Source organism: Triturus cristatus, chromosome 5_2 (assembly GCF_964204655.1).
Source record: "Triturus cristatus chromosome 5_2, aTriCri1.1, whole genome shotgun sequence".
NCBI lineage: Eukaryota > Metazoa > Chordata > Amphibia > Caudata > Salamandridae > Triturus > Triturus cristatus.
The window spans coordinates 1,122,611,113-1,122,631,148 of record NC_140588.1 but is presented as its reverse complement, the minus strand read 5'-3'; the positions used below and the strand labels follow the sequence as shown (position 1 = coordinate 1,122,631,148).

Here is a 20,036-nt window from a genome sequence, read left to right as displayed (position 1 = left end):
CGGCATGCTCAAAATCCTGTGATTCTGGGCACATCCCTTCTCCCTGTGCCTCCAAAACATGAATGTGATCTTGTGTCATTTAACCGGTGCTCATGCACAGTGATCCAATATCTTTGTGTGCAGTTCGCGCTATATAGAACTGCAATAAACGCTACTCCATCATGGTTTTACATTTGTTTTCATCTTGTTGCTTAGAGGAGTCGAGCGAAATGCTGCGCATGGGCGGCCTGCTTTGCCACTTCTTTTCAATCTCCTAGTACTTAAGCCGGCTCCTCAGGCATCCCTCCCGACCCTAGCTGGACGAAAAACCTCTTGTGTGCCTGCACAAGTAGCTGCTCTTCCTCACACTTTTCAGGTTACTGCTGCTGCACTTTGACTCAAGGGAGCACTCCAGCTGCATGCTGCAGATCCTCGCTGCCCGCCCTGCTACCCTACTGCCGGGGTCTTTAATGGTGCACTTGTGTGCCCCCGACCGAGGCTAACAGAGGGCACCTTGGCTCCAGCACTGCAGCGGTTCGTATTCCTCGGAAGCGTTTGCTTTGAGGTTAACTGCAAACGTGAAGCACTCTTCAAAATGTCACCACGCTATTTATTTGCAGTCTGCACCCATTATTGTGTGCCACTGTGCTTGTGCAAATTAACAAAGCCGTGCTTTCTTTTAGCTACCTAAATAAAAAACATTCCGATTTTGAAACGCAAGACACTTTATTTTCAGGCGCCATTTACAGGTGCTTTTTGTTGTACATGTTGTGTTTAATGCACTATTCATTTATTAATAGCCTGTGAGAATTATTGCTCAATGTTTCTAATTTTTGTACTGGAATGAGGGGAAAATGACTTAATTGGCATTACTTCAACCCTGATGCGCAGCGGCAAGGCTCTTTCAGAGGTCTCCCTTCTGTTGCTCGTCCCCCCACATCTGTGCTTTTATGGCTCTCTCCAGTGTGCCTCTCTGCTCCATGCACTTCCCCCACATGACTGACCTGGCATGCTGTCCTGCTCCTCTGTATTCTTTCTGCTCTGCCACACTTTTCACACACAATGGCTATTTATTTTCTCACATGAGCGCCTGCCGGGCTGGGCCTCTTTGCTTCCCTAGGTGGCTCTTTTCCATAAATGAGCTCCCTGTCAAGATTTATGGCTGCGCCTGCTACTCCACCCTCCTACAGTGAGCCATTAGACTTCACATGTAATGTCACCAGGGCAGTCTCATAAACCCAGCACACTAGCAAATCAAGACTTTGTGTATTTAGATTACTGTGCACTTTGTATGTCTGAGTTCTAATCCTATTTCAAGACACATGTTTAGAGTTTGCATTTTTAAACACTTGAAATGCTGCTGAAGCTTTATTAATTAAATCTGCATTCGCCTCCTAAATTATGTTTAAAAAGTTATTTATTTTCCATCCAAATTGTAATATCACCTGAAACCCTTCATTTAAGTATTCTTTCTGGCAGCATCTCCAGGATCTGTGTTTATTTATTTTTGGAAATGTTGTGGCGGTTTCTGTCTGGTAACTTTGCATCCAACAACTTACTAACACCCTTATGCATCAACCCAAAATCCAGTCGGTAAAATACCGATTCGGTAATAGCTCCTGGTATTAAGGAAAAAATACCCAATCCCAATGCATCAACCCAAAAGCAGAAATCGGTATTTAAGGAATCCTTAAATAGCGATTCTTTAAATAGGGATTCCTTAAATACCGATTCCTTAAATGCAATGCATCAAAGTCAAAAAATTCGCGATTTCGCTAATAAGGGGAGCAAATTACCATGAAGATGAACTGCATGGTAATTTGCAAAAACTTTGAAAAATGCACTTTTGTGCATTTTTCAAAGTTTCATGTTGCGCACACACATGCCCTTAGAGCATGTGTGTGTGCAACATATGTGCACATATCATTTTCAGGGGTGCAACAGGGTGTCCTTTTGACACCCTGGCACCCTTGAAAGTGCTCCCGCTATTAGCGATTCGGTAATACCGAATCGCTAATACAGACTGGCTTTACATTCATTCCTATGGGCCTCCAAGCCCATAGGAATGAATGGGTAGGTATTCCTTATTACCGATTCGGTATTACCGATTCGGTAATAAGGAATGTTAAGGAATCGCTATTTGAATAGCGATTCCTACATGCATAGCCTTTTGCTATTCCTTATTAGCGATTCCTTATTTTTCGCTAATAAGGAATCGCAAATGCTAATGTTGATGCATATGCCCCTTAGGCTATAACAGGCCCTGCAAACACACATAATTTTGACAGTCCTCCTGCAGCATTTTTTACAGTTATTCTTAAAGGATAATAAAGTACATTCAATATAGCCTTTGCACGTACGTGCACATTAGTCATTGCCACCTAATTACACTCTACTAAATACCAGATAAATACATCCCATATAAAACCACTATGCCACATACCATCCATCCATACAAATACACTCCACACCATGCCACATAATTCCCATCAGCATAATTTCACTCAAAATACCACAGTTCCACGCAATTCAGCTCCACACATTTCCATTCTGCACCACATAATTCAACAACAAACCACATAATTCAAATCAACACCCCTACACATCAAATATATCCAATCCACGCCTCAAATTTCAACATCATGTCACACAATTCAACAGTTCACCACATAATTAAGTTCCACTACATACCACGCCACAAGACAACATACCAATACACATATTTACACTCCATAACACTCAATCTCATTCTACATAATTCCAGCTAATTTAATACCACATAATTACTATCCACATAATTCCACTACACAAATACATACACACACACACTATTCCACAACTAACAAGTTCATTTCAATCCATATAATTAAACTCCACACTACATACATCCACTCCATAAACAAAAGATATTGTCATTTACAACACCATTAACTCCAACTTTCACTAATGGGAGACCAGTTGCGTTGCAAATGCTTGTGTTATTGTACTTTGTGGCAGATCTGCTCCACTGTATCTCTTGGGGCTCTACAAACACATTTGGTGATGTGTGATTCTTAACAACTTTTTAATTAATTAAAGCGCTTTAATTTCCTGTAATTCCCATAGTTGAAAAAACAAGCATTTGCAATGTAATAGGTCTCGCATTTCGCGAGTTTGAGCTATTGGCAAGTGTGCTGCTGGATGCTGTTGGCGTAGGAGTGGTTGAACATAAGAACTTGCAGGAGACACATGTGAACTCTCGTTCAACGTTGTGTGGTGCAGTGTGGCAGCAGTGCGGTGAGCGGCAGCCAGGCCTGAAAGCACAGAGCAGTGCAGCACGGTAGTGGGGCTTGGGACAGAACCAGTGTCCCTGGTGCTGGACACAGTGCAGGTGCAGATAGGCGCAGCTGTGCCTGCTGCACGCATCCTTTCATCATCCGTTTTGCAGCTGCCAATAAGTAGTTTGTGGGGAAAGAGGAGGAGTGTAGGGTGCCGTGGGCGGGAAAGGGAAACCAGTTATGTCACTTCCTGTACGTTGGATGATCGTAAATCCAGTGACGTCCCTTTCTGTGCAGATGGTTGAAAGGAAATTAAGTTCTCTTTGTAGATTCCTTCTACTACCTAGATATAAGCCCTCATTTATTCCCCATGCTTGCAGTGCAATACAGCAGGTTAAACATTCACACTACACATATATCCAGTGCACCTTTGTGCATGCCGGCATTTACATGCATGAGCACATTGAAGCCTGGTACAATCGGACTACAGCATTAGTTCTGTATTGAAGAGATAATAGTTGGAGAGATTGCGACTCTTCTCGAGAGTACATATGGAAAGATAAACTGTTTTCAAAGCCTGCGTTCCATACGTTTTATCTTGAGTAACACAGATGCAGGTCATGGAACTGCTAAGCTCGGCGTTTCATTATTGCACAATATCCAAGATAAAGACTGACTGAAAACTGGTAAATATAAAACTTTGCATCACTTTTCAATTAACATGAAGGTGTGTTATTACCATGAGTGCTTGGCGCTGTACCTGTGTGCGTTCCATCAGTGCTTGGCGGTGCACTGTAATGGCATGCTTGTAAAAAAAAAAAAAAACATCGCTGGGGTAAAAATCTTTCACACCAGGGCACATAATTTGACAATTGTTTTCCCCTTCTTACTACCATACTCCTGTCGGTGCACTGTAGTCCCCAGCAAGCCACTTTCGTCCTCATAAGAAGGAATGATGGCAGTCGTTTCACCAACTCTGAGGAATACGGCTGGGTTTGGCAGGTACCATGCATGTAGTCGGAACAACTCGCAAAATAAAAAAAAAGCATTACAAATGCAATAGGTCTCGCCTTTCTTTAAGTTAAAGCCATTTGCTTTGCTATACAATACCATTAGCAAAACAAATGGCTTTAAGTTAATCAAAGGTGAGACCTATTGCGTTTTCAATGCTTGTTCAATTAATTTCCAGATGGTGTCTTTTTCCATAAAGTTCTTTATAAGTGTCCAATTCCATCACACTTGAAACCAACCCAGCCAACGCGTTTCATCCCTTAGATGGACAGCATCAGGGCAATTTGATTTATCCTCCTTCTCAAAATTCTTCAATGTGAGCAAGGGAATGAGGTTGCCCTCCTAATATTGTGGAGGTGCGTACAAATGACTGGTGTGTACAAATGACTGGCGTGTACAACCTGTCAAGTTCCCATTCATGCTCAAATAACTTCTCGGATATGATTGTGATAGGTGAACCAGAATTCACTGTTAAAACTAGCGACACACTCCCAATTAGTAACTTACATTTTGTGTCACCTCTTCTCTCATGATCATTTACTGTAGATATCATTTGTATGAAAAAGATGACTCTGAACTCGCATTATCCTGGCAGCTTGACATAACTGGAGCTGCATGTTCCACAACATATACTATTTCTGAGCATTTCTGCAAACAGTGAAAGTGACCTGATTTTTTTTTTGCGCTTCAACCACGTTTTCCCCATAGCAGGACAATTCTTGTAACTCGCTACATGGCTTATTGATCTACCCCTAAAACATTCTTTTGCAAAGGAGACTTGCCTTCTACCGACCGGCTCGCTCTCTGAGATCAGAATCCCTGTTTTTGGCGATCGTCCCGCGAGTGAAGAGAGTGCGCTTGGGAGGTCGCTCCTTTGGACTACTGGCGCCACAGCTGTGGAACTCTCTGCCTCTTACACTTCGGGGAGCCACCAGCTTACTAGCTTTTAGAAAGGACCTCAAAACCTGGTTGTTCACCCAGTAGGTCTTTTTTTGCTCGTTGTTTTCTTTCTGTCTGTGACACTTTCTCTTTTAATGTGTTATGTTAGTATACTGCAGCCTACCCTAAATAAAAGCGCCGGGACACTCTTTTTGAGTAGCCGTGCGCTCTATAAAAGCCATTTTAACATAACATAACATAACATTATAATTCTTTTTTTCTGTCTTTTCTGCATCAATGATGGATGAATGTTTGGGTGCTAAATGTATCGCACCCACCACTTCGGACACGATCTGTTTAGCTCTTCCCAATTCTCTAGATGCCATAACTGACCTCTCGATTCCCTTGGTACTCTCTGGTGCATTCTCAAGAGACTGATACCTGCAACAGAGGATTCTTTCCTGAAAGCGATAATCATAACATTTCACTAATAATTGATCCTTTAGATATTTGTCGACAGGTACTTCAAATTCACAAGTTGAAGCTAACACTCTTTGTTCTGCAAAAAATGAATGGCTCGACTGATGCTGTTGAAGGGTGAAACGTCTGTGGCATGGTTCTGTTCTGCTTGTGTCCTCTTTGAATCTTTTTGCTGCTTCTGTAAACTCCTCCCATTCAGTAGAAGGTGGAGGCTGATAATCTAAAGTCTTTTGTCTTTCTGAACTGAAGCAGTTGTAAAGAATGGCCGCGTTTCTTATTGCAGGAAGAACAAGGCCATCGATGGCCAGTAAAGAACTTTAAAACGCGATGAACCACTGACTCCATTTGAGTCTGGGAATGCCTGGCTCCGGAAGAAACCAAACTGGCAAATATGCAGCTTGCTTGTTTTATTGCAAAGATGTACACGCAGAGGGACTCTCCGTTTCCAAGAACTGTATATTCACAGGCATATCAGGCAGTGTTCATGTAGAAGTGACCGAGTGAAATGCAGAATGTTGTGCTTTGTAAAACATTTGTTAGAGACTAACACTACCGCCAAACAAACTCTTTCCCTTCAGAAGACAGTGAACATCAAATAGAAATTAACCAGGCTTGGTCAATCTCAGTCTAGTAAGGCAGGATGATAATACATCCAATTGGTACACAGTTCACTTCAACCAATACTGAGGAGCTTTTAACACTGTCTGACCAATCCAAAATGTTCTAGCAAAGCAAGGCAGTAGGACGATGTACATTAAATTTCAGCATAAGGAACTTGCTTGAACAGATGGGGTCATCTATACACTTACACGGGCCAGTAAATGGATAGATAGGCGCTCTATACACTCAGAGCTGATAGGCTAAGCGTATAAGGGAAGGTATTCCCTGCCACATTCCTAACCCAAAGGAGTGTTCTCAACCAACTGCTTCTGCCCATCGGGGAAACAACTATTACCGCAGCTTAGAGGGTTCACTTCGTGCAGTGGGTGTGCTGGACAGCTCAGGCCTGAGCGCTTGAGGTTCTCAGCTGAGAAGACTCTAGAACGCACTGCTGTGCTCGACACAATGGCATGAGTCTTTAAGCTTTAGCTCCTCCAAAATGAAGAAATGCGACTACCTGCTGTCCAAAGTCCCTAATGCGGCATAGTACCATCCAAAAAATCCTTAAAATGTTAATCATAAATAGTTCCAACTCCTAATCCCCTGTTTAGACTATCAGTGGGTCCAGAAGTGTGATGCCCATCCCTCGTCGGCAAGTTATGTAAAGTCTGTTACCACAGATGAAGACTTTGAATTTGAGGAACTATTTTTATTGAGGACAATCAAAGACCGCACAAAGTGCTCCTCAGCCAATGTCAAAGTCCCAGCGACAACTGCCAATCATGGAACCCTGCATAGGAGTGCCTAGCAATCTACCATTCCGTTCCAGCCCACAACCCTCAGTCAGCCGAGTATTGCTTGGCTTGAGGCAACAGAAAGGGTTTCTTGTCTGCAGTTCCTTTACATGTTGACCTCTGCTCAAGACAAAGAGGGGTTTTCTCCATATTATTTCATTGCCCAAAAGAGTTCTCCACTCAGCAATAAGACTAGCATAGTCTGAGATTGCAGATATTTGTTTCAATTTAACGGGGCGAGCTACCTTATTGAGAAACATACTGTAAGGAGTAAGGACATTTTTGCTCATCTTTGTTTTATGACCAGTGTCATCGCATTGCAGTTCAGTCGCCGCCTGCAGGGATCGTGATGTAGATCCTGGATGTGGCCGGCCCAGGTCTTGCATCTCAGTAATTAGGAGAAGAGTTTAACATGTCAAGAGAGTCTGGTTTTGGGTGAATAGATCAAAAGCACCATCTTTGTTGTGTCTGAGATCACCAACAAATTGTGCGAGCTCATGATTGTTTAGGAAAGGTTGTGAGTTTTAGGTGGTAAGGTCTTTCTGGGCACGTAAATGTCTCATGAAAAAAAAGTTTTTGATCAGAAGACACTTATTATTTTTGCCAAAGCAGTTATTAATGAGTCCTACTTTATAATTTGGCGGGTGGTAAGCAGCGCCAGGGTCCTTGTCGGGCCACTGCTTCCTGCGCCACCATTGCCCATGCCAGTGCTGCCAATGACGCTATCGACCTAGCGCCTAACCATTGCCCGTCTACAGGTGTGACAATTCAGACCATTTCAGGCCACACAAAGCTATAACAATGGCGTGAGAGTATGGTAGATAGCTCCACTATGTGGTGGACTGACACTAGTGCCGACAATGAAGTGCCGGTGCTGGGCACCAGAAACAACCGGCTCAAATTAGGCACTAGCGGTTAAAGAAGTTGAGTCGCAAAACTCTTTAAGACGGGACTTCCTTTTGTAGCATTAAAATGGATTGAAGTGATCTTTGACCTACTGTTTGCAGCCTTATGTGGTTTTTCTTCTATGATTAGCCGCTGTCTTTCGTGGTGCAATGGTTTTGCTAATTTGGATTTTCTTTTCTTTTCTTGGCTATACCCAGGTTCACCCTGCACTGTGATTGTGTTCTCATGCCTCCACTGCACCCTGATTTACAGGCTTTCTACTAGATTGCAACCTTTGTGTATTGTGAGAGTGCACCCTTGATCTTTTGAGCCTATGACAGTGATGTCTCCGATTACTATATAATCAATAATATATCTTAATTACCATGACGCCCCCCTGCAGCCTAAACATCTTCCTCCTGAACTATTCAAATAAGCACAAATACATTCACCTGCCATGTGACAGTATAGAAATGATCATTACTGATATTTCAGATCTACTTCTTCCCTCAACGCAAATAAATTTAACGCCCCTTATGACTGCAAACTCTGTTAAATTTAACATTTGCAGCTCACAATTTATCTTGATATGCTTCTTTGACAAGAACAAGTGAAAGATGTGGTGCAGTGGCCAGGGCGTCTGACTCCAGAGCACGGGGGCTCATGGTTCGATCCCCGGCACTGGCGGCAGGTCAGCTCAGCACCATGTGACTCTGGGCAATAGCTCGCTTAATCTTCTCGACGGCTCCCAGCACCTTGATGCCCTTGGGTAATTGTTTGCGCTTTACAAATACTGCATTTACATTTAAAACTGTTATAAACAAAGGAAATGAGCTAGACGTACCATACATGTGAACTAGGCTTTCAATCTCTGAAATTACACTAACTGGCCTTTCAGAGGTGTCTCCCTTACAACATGTGTATCCTTCTTCTTAAGATGCCTCACGGGACCTGGACACCACCACACTTGCATGCTTCTAGTGTGGTACCCACAGATGACTCTCCGCCTCCATATTTCAAGTCCACAAGTGCTAGTAATGGAGCGTTGGGTGCTTTTGAGCGGTGGATCCCTGTGGTGGATCATGGTGTAGTGACGGAGCGTGGGCGTTGAGCACTTGTGACGGAGCAGGGGCATGGGTTGCTTGTGATGGAGCAGGGTGGGTGGACGCTTGTGACCGAGCAGGGTGGTGGGTGCTTGTGGTGGAGCAGGGTGTTGTGATGGAGCGGGGTGGGGCTCTTGTGATGGAGCAGGGCAGGGGGGGCACTTGTGAAGGTGCACGGCGGGGGATGCTTGTGATGGTGCACGGCAGGGGTGCTTGTGACGGAGCAGGGCAGGAGGGACGCTTGTGACGGAGCAGGGCGGGAGGGACGCTTGTGACGGAGCAGGGCGGGAGGGACGCTTGTGACGGAGCAGGGCGGGAGGGACGCTTGTGACGGAGCAGGGCGGGAGGGACGCTTGTGACGGAGCAGGGCGGGAGGGACGCTTGTGACGGAGCAGGGCGGGAGGGACGCTTGTGACGGAGCAGGGCAGGAGGGACGCTTGTGGCGGAGCAGGACGGGAGGGACGCTTGTGACGGAGCAGGCCGGTGGGTGCTTGTGGTGGAGCAGGGTGTTGTGATGGACCGGGGTGGGGCGCTTGTGACGGAGCAGGGCGGGTGGGACGCTTGTGACGGAGCACGGCGGGTGGGACGCTTGTGACGGAGCACGGCGGGTGGGAAGCTTGTGACAGAGCAGGGTGGGAGGGACGCTTGTGACGGAGCAGGGCAGGAGGGACGCTTTTGGCGGAGCAGGGCAGGAGGGACGCTTGTGACGGAGCAGGCAGGTGGGTGCTTGTGGTGGAGCAGGGTGTTGTGATGGACCGGGGTGGGGCGCTTGTGATGGAGCAGCGCGGGTGAGCTCTTGTGATGGAGCAGGGCAGGGGGGCGCCTGTGATGGAGCAGGGCAGGAGGGACGCTTGTGACGGAGCAGGGCGGGTGGGACGCTTGTGACGGAGCAGGGCGGGTGGGACGCTTGTGACGGAGCAGGGCAGGAGGGATGCTTGTGACGGAGCAGGGCGGGTGGGACGCTTGTGACGGAGCAGGGCGGGTGGGACGCTTGTGACGGAGCAGGGCGGGTGGGACGCTTGTGACGGAGCAGGGTGGGAGGGACGCTTGTGATGGAGCAGGGCGAGAGGGACGCTTGTGACAGAGCAGGGCGGGAGGGACGCTTGTGACGGAGCAGGGCGGGAGGGACGCTTGTGACGGAGCAGGGCGGGAGGGACGCTTGTGACGGAGCAGGGCGGGAGGGACGCTTGTGACGGAGCAGGGCGGGAGGGACGCTTGTGACGGAGCAGGGCGTTGTGATGGAGCGGGGTGGGGCTCTTGTGATGGAGCAGGGCAGGGGGGCACTTGTGACGGTGCACGGCAGGGGATGCTTGTTACGGTCCCGGCAGGGGATGCTTGTTACGGTCCCGGCAGGGGATGCTTGTTACGGTCCCGGCAGGGGATGCTTGTTACGGTCCCGGCAGGGGACGCTTGTGACGGAGCAGGGCGGGAGGGACGCTTGTGACGGAGCAGGGCGGGAGGGACGCTTGTGACGGAGCAGGGCGGAAGGGACGCTTGTGACGGAGCAGGGCGGGAGGGACGCTTGTGACGGAGCAGGGCGGGAGGGACGCTTGTGACGGAGCAGGGCGTGAGGGACGCTTGTGACGGAGCAGGGCGTGAGGGACGCTTGTGACGGAGCAGGGCGGGAGGGACGCTTGTGACGGAGCAGGGCGGGAGGGACGCTTGTGACGGAGCAGGGCGGGAGGGACGCTTGTGACGGAGCAGGGCGGGAGGGACGCTTGTGACGGAGCAGGGCAGGAGGGACGCTTGTGACGGAGCAGGGCAGGAGGGACGCTTGTGACGGAGCAGGGCAGGAGGGGCGCATGTGACGTAGCAGGGCGGTGGGTGCTTGTGGTGGAGCAGGGCGGTGGGTGCTTGTCGTGGAGCAGGGTGTTGTGATGGACCGGGGTGGGGCGCTTGTGATGGAGCAGGGCAGGGGGGTGCTTGTGATGGAGGAGGGTGTAAGGGACGCTTGTGACGGAGCAGGGCAGGAGTGACGCTTGTGACGGAGCAGGGCGGGAGGGATGCTTGTGACGGAGCAGTGTGGGGGGACACATGTGACAGAGCTGGGCGGGAGGGATGCTTGTGAGGGGGCAGGGCAGTGGGTGCTTGTGGTAAAGCAGGGTGTTGTGATGGAGCAGGGTGGGGCGCTTGTGGCAGAGCAGGGCGGGGATGCTCTTGTGATGGAGCAGGGCAGGGAGGGGCGCTTGTGACGGAGCAGGGTGGGTGGGCACTTGTGGCGGTGCACGGTGGGGATGCTTGTTACGGTGCACCGCGGGGGTGCTTGTGATGGGGCAGAGTGGAGGTACTTGTGACGGTGCAGGGCGGGGGGGATGCTTGTGGCGGAGCAGGACGGGAGGAATGGTTGTGGCAGAGCAGGGCGGGAGGGACGCTTGTGACGGAGCAGGGCGGAGACTGCGCTTGTGACGGAGAAGGACAGGGGTGGCGCTTGTGAGGGAGCAGGGCGCGGGGCAGCACTTGTGATGGAGCGGGGCGGCGCTTGTGACGGAGCCAGGGCGCGGGACGGTGCTTGTGACGGAGCCAGGGCGCGGGGCGGCACTTGTGACGGAGCCAGGGCGCGGGGCGGCGCCTGTGACGGAGCCAAGACGCGGGGCGGCACTTGTGACGGAGCCAGGGCACGGGGCGGCGCCTGTGACGGAGCCAGGGCACGAGGCGGCTGTTGTGACGGAGCCAGGCACAGGGCGGCGCTGGTGACAGAGCCAGGGCGCGGGCCGCTGGTGACGGGGCAGGGGATGAGCTTGTGGTAGAGCAGGGCAAGTGGTGCTTGTTGTAGAGCAGGGCAAGTGGTGCTTGTGGTGAAACAGTGCGGAGGGGGGGATGGGGCAGTGTGTGGGGTGCTTGGGGTGGGGCATGGTGGGGGTACTTTGGATAGGCCAAGGCGGGGGCACTTGTGGTGGAGCAGGACACGGGTGGCGCTTGTGGTGGGGCTGAGGGTGCTTGTGGTGAAGCGGGTGGGGGGTGCTTTTGGTGGGGCAGGGTGTTGGGTGTGATAGGGCATGCTTTTGGTGGGGCGTCCGGTGTGATGGGGAGCGCATGGAACGGAGCAGGGCGAGTGTGCTTGTGACTGAGCAGTGCAGGGTGCTTGTGATTGGGCACCGTGTGTCCGTTACCGAGCAGGGTAGGGTCGCTTGTGAACGGTGGGTGGTTGTGATGGGGTGGTGGATGCTTGTGATGGAGCAGGAAGGGGGTGTTTGTGGTGGAGCAGCTGGCTTGTGGTGGAGGAGGGCAGGGGGTCTTGTGGTGGAGCAGGGCGTGTGGGCGCGCTGGATTGGGCAGGGCGAGTGGGCACGCTGGATGGGGCAGAGCGTGGGGACACGCGGGATGGGGCAGGGCGTAAGGGTTGAGCGGGATGGGGCAGGGCGTGGGGGCACACTTGATGGAGCAGGGCGTGGGGCCCCGCAGGATGGAGAAGGGGGGGCGAGTGGGATGGAGCACGGCGTTGGGATGGAGCACAGCGTTGGGATGGAGCACAGCGTTGGGCGCTAGGGATGGGGCAGTCAGTATTCGTGGAGGTCAAGGTTAGACATACGAGTGGAAAGAGTTTCATTTAAATAAATGTTTGTGCCTAATGTGTTGTATATCATCCTGCGGCCAGCCACTGCTTCAGGACTTCAGGCACCAACCCTCATATCCGCTTACCAAGGCCAGTTTAGTTCCAACAAGCCTCTGGTTATCATGCTCATATTTACCCCTTTTTCACAGCACCCTTCCCCCCTTCTAAGCAAACCACAGCTAGCTATTTGCCTGGCCAAGCACATAGTTATAGAAAAGCAGAAGGCATAAAATAACATGTCCGTATGTTAGAAGGCGACCTCAGAGGGGCCCGGAAGGGGCCCTGGCTGCCCTGAGACCCACCCTCGAGGTATCGTAGCCGGGCACTGGCGGGAGACTCCTCAGGGGAGGAACCTCGTCTCTAGGATCGTACACTCGGCACCACACGACAGAGAGACAGTACACGAGAAGTTCTTAAGAGCAATCTTTATCAGATCGGAGTTGTAGGATCTTTATGATCAGCAAGGCAAAATATATACAAGTAGAGGGCGGGCTCACAAAGTCTTGGAGGGGGGTTAGGAGGTGCGGGACAGTCTTTGGGGATAAGAATCAAATGCAGGGGCGTACCCGGCGCACAGCTCACAATCCTCGAGCTGGGGGATACGCTTGTCGTCGTGGGGTCCGGCGGGACCAAGAGAGTCTGTGGGAGCTGTGAGTCACTCAGCAGGCTCGAGTATAAGTTCGGAGGTGTTACGATCTTCAGGGAGCCGCGAGTCACTCAGCAGGGCTCAAGCACAAGTTCGGAGGTCTAACGATCTTCAGGGGAGCCGCGAGTCACTCAGCAGGGCTCAGGTGTTCCAAGGCGAATCTGCCGGACGGTCCCAGAGCACCCCTTGTTATAGGGCGACTCCTCTTTGATGTCCGGAGTCTGTGCAGGCAGGGGTCTTGTCACCTGGGGGTCACTTGTTGGGGGTTTCCTGCCATTTGTCCTTGGATCCTTTCAGGGCTGGGTCGGGAGGAGCCCCAGACACCCAGCAGGCGTGGAGCCAGCCCTCGGGGAGGCCGGCGGGTCGATCGAAACCCACCTTCCCAGGGAAGCGCAGAGGTGTGATGGAAACTGCTCCTCCCTTTCTTATCCCAAGGGGAGCGCGATGTCCTCCAGCCGGAGTGGCGCCTCTAGGCCAGGCTCGCGCTGGGGCCGGGCGGCCATCTTGGTGCATGAAGTGGGCACGCGGGCCCGGGGTGGCCGAAGGAGGAAGGCCACGGATGGGGGAAGTCCGGGTCGGGTGTGTGTGTTTGGTGGGAAGGATCGGCTAGGCCGTGGGCTCGGGGCTGGTGTGAGGTGCAGGGGTCAGGTCTGACTATGTTACGAGGGCCGGGTCTAACACCGTATCTAAAGATGCTCCTCCAAGTGCCACTTTAAATTTTTTAGCGAACACGCTTTGGTGCCTAGTCAAGGTTATGAAGTGCTGTATGGCATATAAAGAACATGCTTGGTCAGCCGTCTGTTTTTCTTTGTGCTTGTCTGATGTTTCTGTCCTGTATTAACCTTGTGTAGATTTGCTTTCAATTTATATTGATAAATCACAGTATTTACATTGCCTTTCAATAGCCCTCTGTCCAGGCAGCTCATGTTTTAGATTTTAAATTCAGTGAGAAATCTCATATCATTTCTCCTGTTACCGAAGATTCTCCCAGTGCTCGTGTGTGTGTGTGTGTGTGTGTGTGTGTGTGTGTGTGTATTTTGAGCTCTGTCTGAGGAATGCATCTGACGGAGCAAGGTTTTTTCTTGATTACTTGATACTTTGCAGTCTGGGGCCTGGTAAATCTGCTCAGTCGATTTGAAAGGGTTTGAAAAATAGATAGATAAGGAGGTCATCTATAGGGGGTAGGAGTAAAGATTCTTTGATGCAAGGGGTAAGACAGATGAAGGTAGGCTGCCTAAGAGCAATGAGTGTGTGATCGTATCTAGTGGGGGATGCATACAGTTCATGTTTCAGCTTCCATCTCGCTGTCCCTCGCAGGAAGAGGAGTCTGGATCTATTCTGGGAGGAAGGGATCTAGGGGGCGCTAGGATAGGCTCTTTTGAGCGACTGGCTGTCAGTCGTCGGGAGTATCAGCTGCAGATCCTCTAATAGACAGACAGGTAAGTTTTGAACTATGAGCTTGAAGCATGTACTTGTCTAGTTTGTGCTTGTGATGTGTAGTGTAATTGTTACGAGCTATGACCGTGATACGACATGTTTGTAAACCATTGAATAAGAGTTGTAGGTGCACAAGGATAAGCCAAGGAGTGAAAGAGGGGAACCTGGAATCAGCACATGTAATTATCTCTTCAAGGGCATTGGAGACCTTTTTCAAGACGCTCCAACTATTCTTTATCTTCTAATTTTTCCCAATTGCTGTTACAGGTGATTCCTGGACCCGGATCCTGGTGTTTGAAGAGCATTAGTGCCCCCATTTTGGTGAAGAATGTGTTGAACAGCTGCTATCTCCTGTGATGGTAGAAGTGGTCCTGAATTGAATTGGAGGATTGCCAGCATCACGTTTTACTGTTGGATGATTCATAGCTGCACGAAATAGGACGGCAACTACCCTGGGAGAGGGTGAAGCTGAACTTCAACCTGAACACAGATCAAAGGGCCTGCTTGGTGTCATGGAGAAGACATTAGGGCACCTTCAGCGGCAGATGCACATGCGGCAGCAAGACACGCAGCAGTTCTTGGAGAGATCCCAAGCTCCAGCACAAGGCATCAATCTGGTCAAGATGGAGTCCGGGGACGATCCAGAAGCATTCCTAATGGAGTTTGAGTGTGCAGCAGAGGGTGCTATGTGGCCTAAAGAACTATGGCCAATGTGCCTGGCTCCTTTTCTTTCCAGGGAGGCACAGGCGATTTACCAAGCTCTACCGCGCACAATTGCTGAGGATTACGACCGATTGAAACATGCCATCCTTGAACATTTGGGTGTCAGCGAAGAAAGTTATCGGAAAAAGTTCCGCAGTATCACTTTGAAGTCGACACGTAGACTGCATTCAGTAGCCAGCCACCTGCAGGACTGGGCCAGGAGGTGGCTAAAACCAGAGGTCCGCAGCCCAGAAGAGATTGTAGAGCTGATTGTTGTAGAACAGTTAATTCAGATCCTTCCTACGGAGGCCAAGGAGTCCTTGAGGCACCATCAGGTCAAGTCTCTTGACCGAGTCATGCAGCTGATTGAGCACTTCTTTGCTATGAACGACATCCCACCAGGATCCATGGAGACCAACTCCGGTGCCTGCCCACCAGCCTGGGAAGAAGCTACGCTGCCGAAAGGTATGAGCTAGGTTGGTGCAGGAAATCAGCTGCCTAATGTAAATAAGTGGAGTGCCTTCATGTGTAGGCTGACAGCGCAACCTTCTGCAGTGGACGTTTGTGAAAGAGTGATAAAGAAGGGGCATTGTTCTGATCTGTTAGCCCCCAAACCTTCTCATTAAAATACTGGGGCCATTTTGGAATACTTGACTCCATATCTGCGCCCTCCATGCCCGATCCTTTTTCTCCCCACAGCCTCCTCGACGCTCTCGTCTTTGCCTCACAATTCCCAGGTTGTGAAGCGGGTGGGAAGGGGAATATGTATTTTACTGCTGAAGATGGTCCGTGAGCATCGTTTAAAAACGCGCGCGCGCGCGCGTGTGTGTGTGTGTGTGTGTGTGTGTGTGTGTGTGTGTGTGTTAGTGTGTGTGTGTGTGTGTGCGCTCCTACACACAGTCTTTCTGAAGCCTTCTTGTGTACTTCTGATAGTAGTAGATAAAATGGAAACAAGTGCATGGCACAATGTGATTAATTTTGTAAAAGATGTAGCTGATTAGTTCTTGTAGTCTAAATTGGTAATCAGCCTGTTATATATATTAATTGTTTTATTATTGGTGTGCTCTGAGATCAGCTTCACCATATGTGAGCAGACCAGAGACTTCCTCTCTGTTCAGGAGGTGTACGCCTCTGATGCTAGTTCATCTTCAGTTCCATCTTTACAGTGCCAAAGTTTCTAGTTGAGAATGAAGAAATCTGAGGAACTGCACATTGTGACTGAATAAATGTAAAGAGCCTTTTTCCGGGGGTTAATTCACAAGACATTTTTACATCGCTCTGCAGTCTGATTCTCAATCTTGAAGATGTCTGGATAGAACGTCAGCAGTACTGGGGAAGTTTTGGATTGTGCCTAGAAGCATAAACCTCTCTTCCTTGTGAATTTGGGAGAAATATCACTTTTCACAAAATAATATAAAAACCCTCAATGTGCAACAAACCCTATTCCTTTTCTTCTTGATCACTAGAGAGCTGCCTAACCGAAGTCTTTACCTTATGTATTTTATTGCTTCTAGATGGCAGTATTCACTAAAGCATCTTGGTGCTGTTAAGGCGTGAACTCACTTAAGTAAAAAAATAACTTCAAACATGTCAATGGAAAAGGATATCGGTGGCTACTCTTATCGCCTTTTTTATAAGAAAGAGGGTTATGTATAGCCATGGGGAACAGGTCGGTACAAGGCAAAGAGCTTGCTCAATGATACTTTACAAGTGAGGGACTTCGGGTACAGTGAGAGAAGGTGATCCTTCTAAGAAATCAGTCTGTAGCATTCGATGAGGTAGCTTTAGCTCATTCCCACGTTAAAGAATATTGCAACAGTTCTAATGGATACAGGGATGTGGTTCCTGATCCTGGATGAATGAATGCATGTATGGATCGAAAAGGCTTGTGTCTTGATATATTTGATTTCTCTGTGGATGGCTTTATGTCCATTTAGGAGCAGGTCCCATGCTCAGCCCTTCTGTGCAGCTGCACCGCTCTGCTTCCTCCCTGTTTTTCTGAGTGCTTCCCTGCTTTTGCCTCATTAGGTCTCGCCTAGCGTTGCAGCGCGCATGCGCTGTTCGCTTTGCGAGGCATGTTGTATATACTACAGCGGGGAAGCTTTGCGTAAGCTCCGCCCACTCTCCACACATCTTTTTGTTTGACTTAGTCTAAATGCTGCCTCCTGATTGGTTTTTACCTTGTTAGTCCCTCCTCCTGACTGCCATGGCGTAATTTGTACACCTCCGAGGCTATTGGCCCCTTTACTCTACTCTATTTTTTTTCCCTGTGTCCCCCGCCCCCTCATGCAGTCCGTGATTTTTCGCCAACCCCCCCCCCCTCCAGTTTGTGCCTTCTTTGATGCCCGCACTCCCATTTGCAATACAATACTTCTTGTGTAAATGCGCGTCATATTGCATTGCAAATGCTTGGTTTTTTCTGCTTCCTCCTTTCCCCCCTTTTTTAGGTCTCGCCTACGCAGCGCGCATGCGTTGCATAGGAAAAAGACCTTAAGCCATTGGCACAGCTTTGCGGGCAAAAACGTGCACGCGTTGCATTGCTTCCAATGGCAACGCATGCACGTCTGGCGATTCCCTTGCGGGAGCGAGCTTTCAAACCATATGTTTGTAATTAACTCGCTCGCTCCCGCAAGGGAAACGGACCCAGGCTCCCTCCTATCCCCCCTGCTGCCGCGCGAGGCGTGCGCACTTGTTTTTTATTGGGGCGTGTGTGTTTTAGTTTAATTATATCCACACGGTCTTTTGGTCTCATTGATTAGGGATGTTTTCAGGCGTCTGTGTTTGAATTTACAAAATGCATGTTTATTCTATGACTTTTCTACAAAGAAATGCATCTTAATTGAAATACCCTCACTCTGTATTTCTTTTCATTCTTGCAATTATTAAAGCTCGATAGTTGTATGTAGCTTTTATAACGTGTACTAAGGTTGACAAAGCACATCGGATCGTGTTGCACTGGTAGATTACATGTTATTTTTGTATAATTGCGTCTATGCATTTGTGTGATAAAAGCAATTAGGTCTAGATTATTATGCCATTATATATTTCCTTGTATTGTTCTGTCGGTGTATATGAATCCATCTCGGAACAACTTGCACATCTGGAGAAACTATGCCCTGATGTCTGATATGTGTACTTTGCCAATACCTGTGTGTAGTAGATCATACATCAATATGTTTATTGACGGGCTGTGCGACAAATACATCAATTCAATGCAATGACATTCTTCGCACGAATAAGGGTTTTAGATACGGTCTAAAAATTCAGGTCCCCACCCTATTCCATTGGCGCAGTATTTTTAATGGTGTTTAGTTAGTAAGACTGAAGAAGTTAACACTGTCATGTTATTATATCCCTCTTCAGTCCATCAAGGGCACAACACAAAGCTCCTCTCCTCCATTGCAGCCTTACCGAACACACACTGTTAACTCTAGGACTCTCGCCCAGCCCTAAGTTTCAAACATGGTCTAATACCCACAATGCATTGTGCCCTGTTCCCCGGTGACGTTGTTTCAATTCTTAGTGACTCGTATCTAACCAATGATCGTATGCCGGTGGACATAACATGCTCTCAGTTATAGCACCGAGCCTTCCTTTATTGTCTGTTATATAGAAACTGAAGCAAATATTCCAATATGGATCAGCAGCTCACTTTAAGTGTAAATCCTCTAAATGTCAAATTCAGACTCTCTGGTGTAGCACCAGCAGTCTTGGCACTCTCTTGGCTGATCTAAGAACTCTATCAACTCTTTTCTTCTTAAAGTTTGCCTTTCCTGATTTGTTTCTTAACTAGACTACAGTACCAAATTCAACAGCTGCCATTTGCTGATTTCATGGTATTCTTAGCCCAATGCATTACCCCTCATGCTTCAATGGCTCTTACGAGCCCTCTTTCCATACAGGATTCCTTGGCGTGTGCTGCATCGACATCCCTTTTTCGCATTAGCACTATAGAAATTTGTTACATTGAAGTCAGATCACTTCCCTCGGTGCATGCGAAAGACTGAACGTAGGCCTGAACCTGTAAGCTTGTATGGCTGGGCGTAGAATACACAAGACAACGGGCGTAGCGCTGATAATCACATTGCCCACAGAGAACATGTGAGCGCTATATATATTTGCGGTTCATCCCGTTTTGTGGTCCAGTGATATCGTCATGGAGGTCTGGTGAAACAAAGAGGCGGAAGGTGAACGCAGAATGTTTTGTCACCCAAAAAATTGCTTGTAACTTGATTACTTGCCATTTTCCCCCCTTTACCTAGGACTCTCTGTCCTGTTATGGTAATCACCTGCCTTCAACATTGAATAGAAACGGCAGGAGTGCGATGTGAATAACTGTAAAAATAAGTTATGGTTGTATTGTAGCATTTATATAGCGCTTTTTACTCTGTGTGACACCGAAGCGTTTACCCGCAGACAGGAGGCGGCTACTAACCCTTGCGGTGTGTGTGGCTCGAAGGGTGTTACTTTTGGTTGGGCCTAAGAGAGAAGTGTTTTCATGTCATGCGTAAAGACCACCAAAGTGTGGTTATTGTACATTAATACATTATGTACAAGTACTTGTTATTTATTATTATTCTGATTGCCCTAAGGGGTACATGCCCTGGAAGGATAAGAGCACAAGTCTACCATTCTAGATGTACAACTAGTTTGCAATGACTCTAGAGATATTTTCTTCATTTTCGGGCATTCCATTACAAAGTGACAAGT

The 20,036-nt window shown here is 48.7% G+C and overlaps 1 protein-coding gene across 3 annotated transcripts in view; it reads left to right on the top strand.

Moving 5' to 3' along the window:
• Positions 1-20,036, top strand: part of LOC146829871 (uncharacterized) — an 89,870-nt gene that overhangs the window by 38,436 nt on the left and 31,398 nt on the right. For all 3 annotated transcript variants that reach the window (XM_085608533.1, XM_085608535.1, XM_085608534.1), the window contains exon 2: positions 14,892-15,791. In XM_085608533.1, coding sequence (XP_085464659.1) covers positions 15,137-15,791 — 655 coding nt within the window. In that variant the 5' untranslated portion in view covers positions 14,892-15,136. The remainder of the gene's footprint in view (positions 1-14,891; positions 15,792-20,036) is intronic.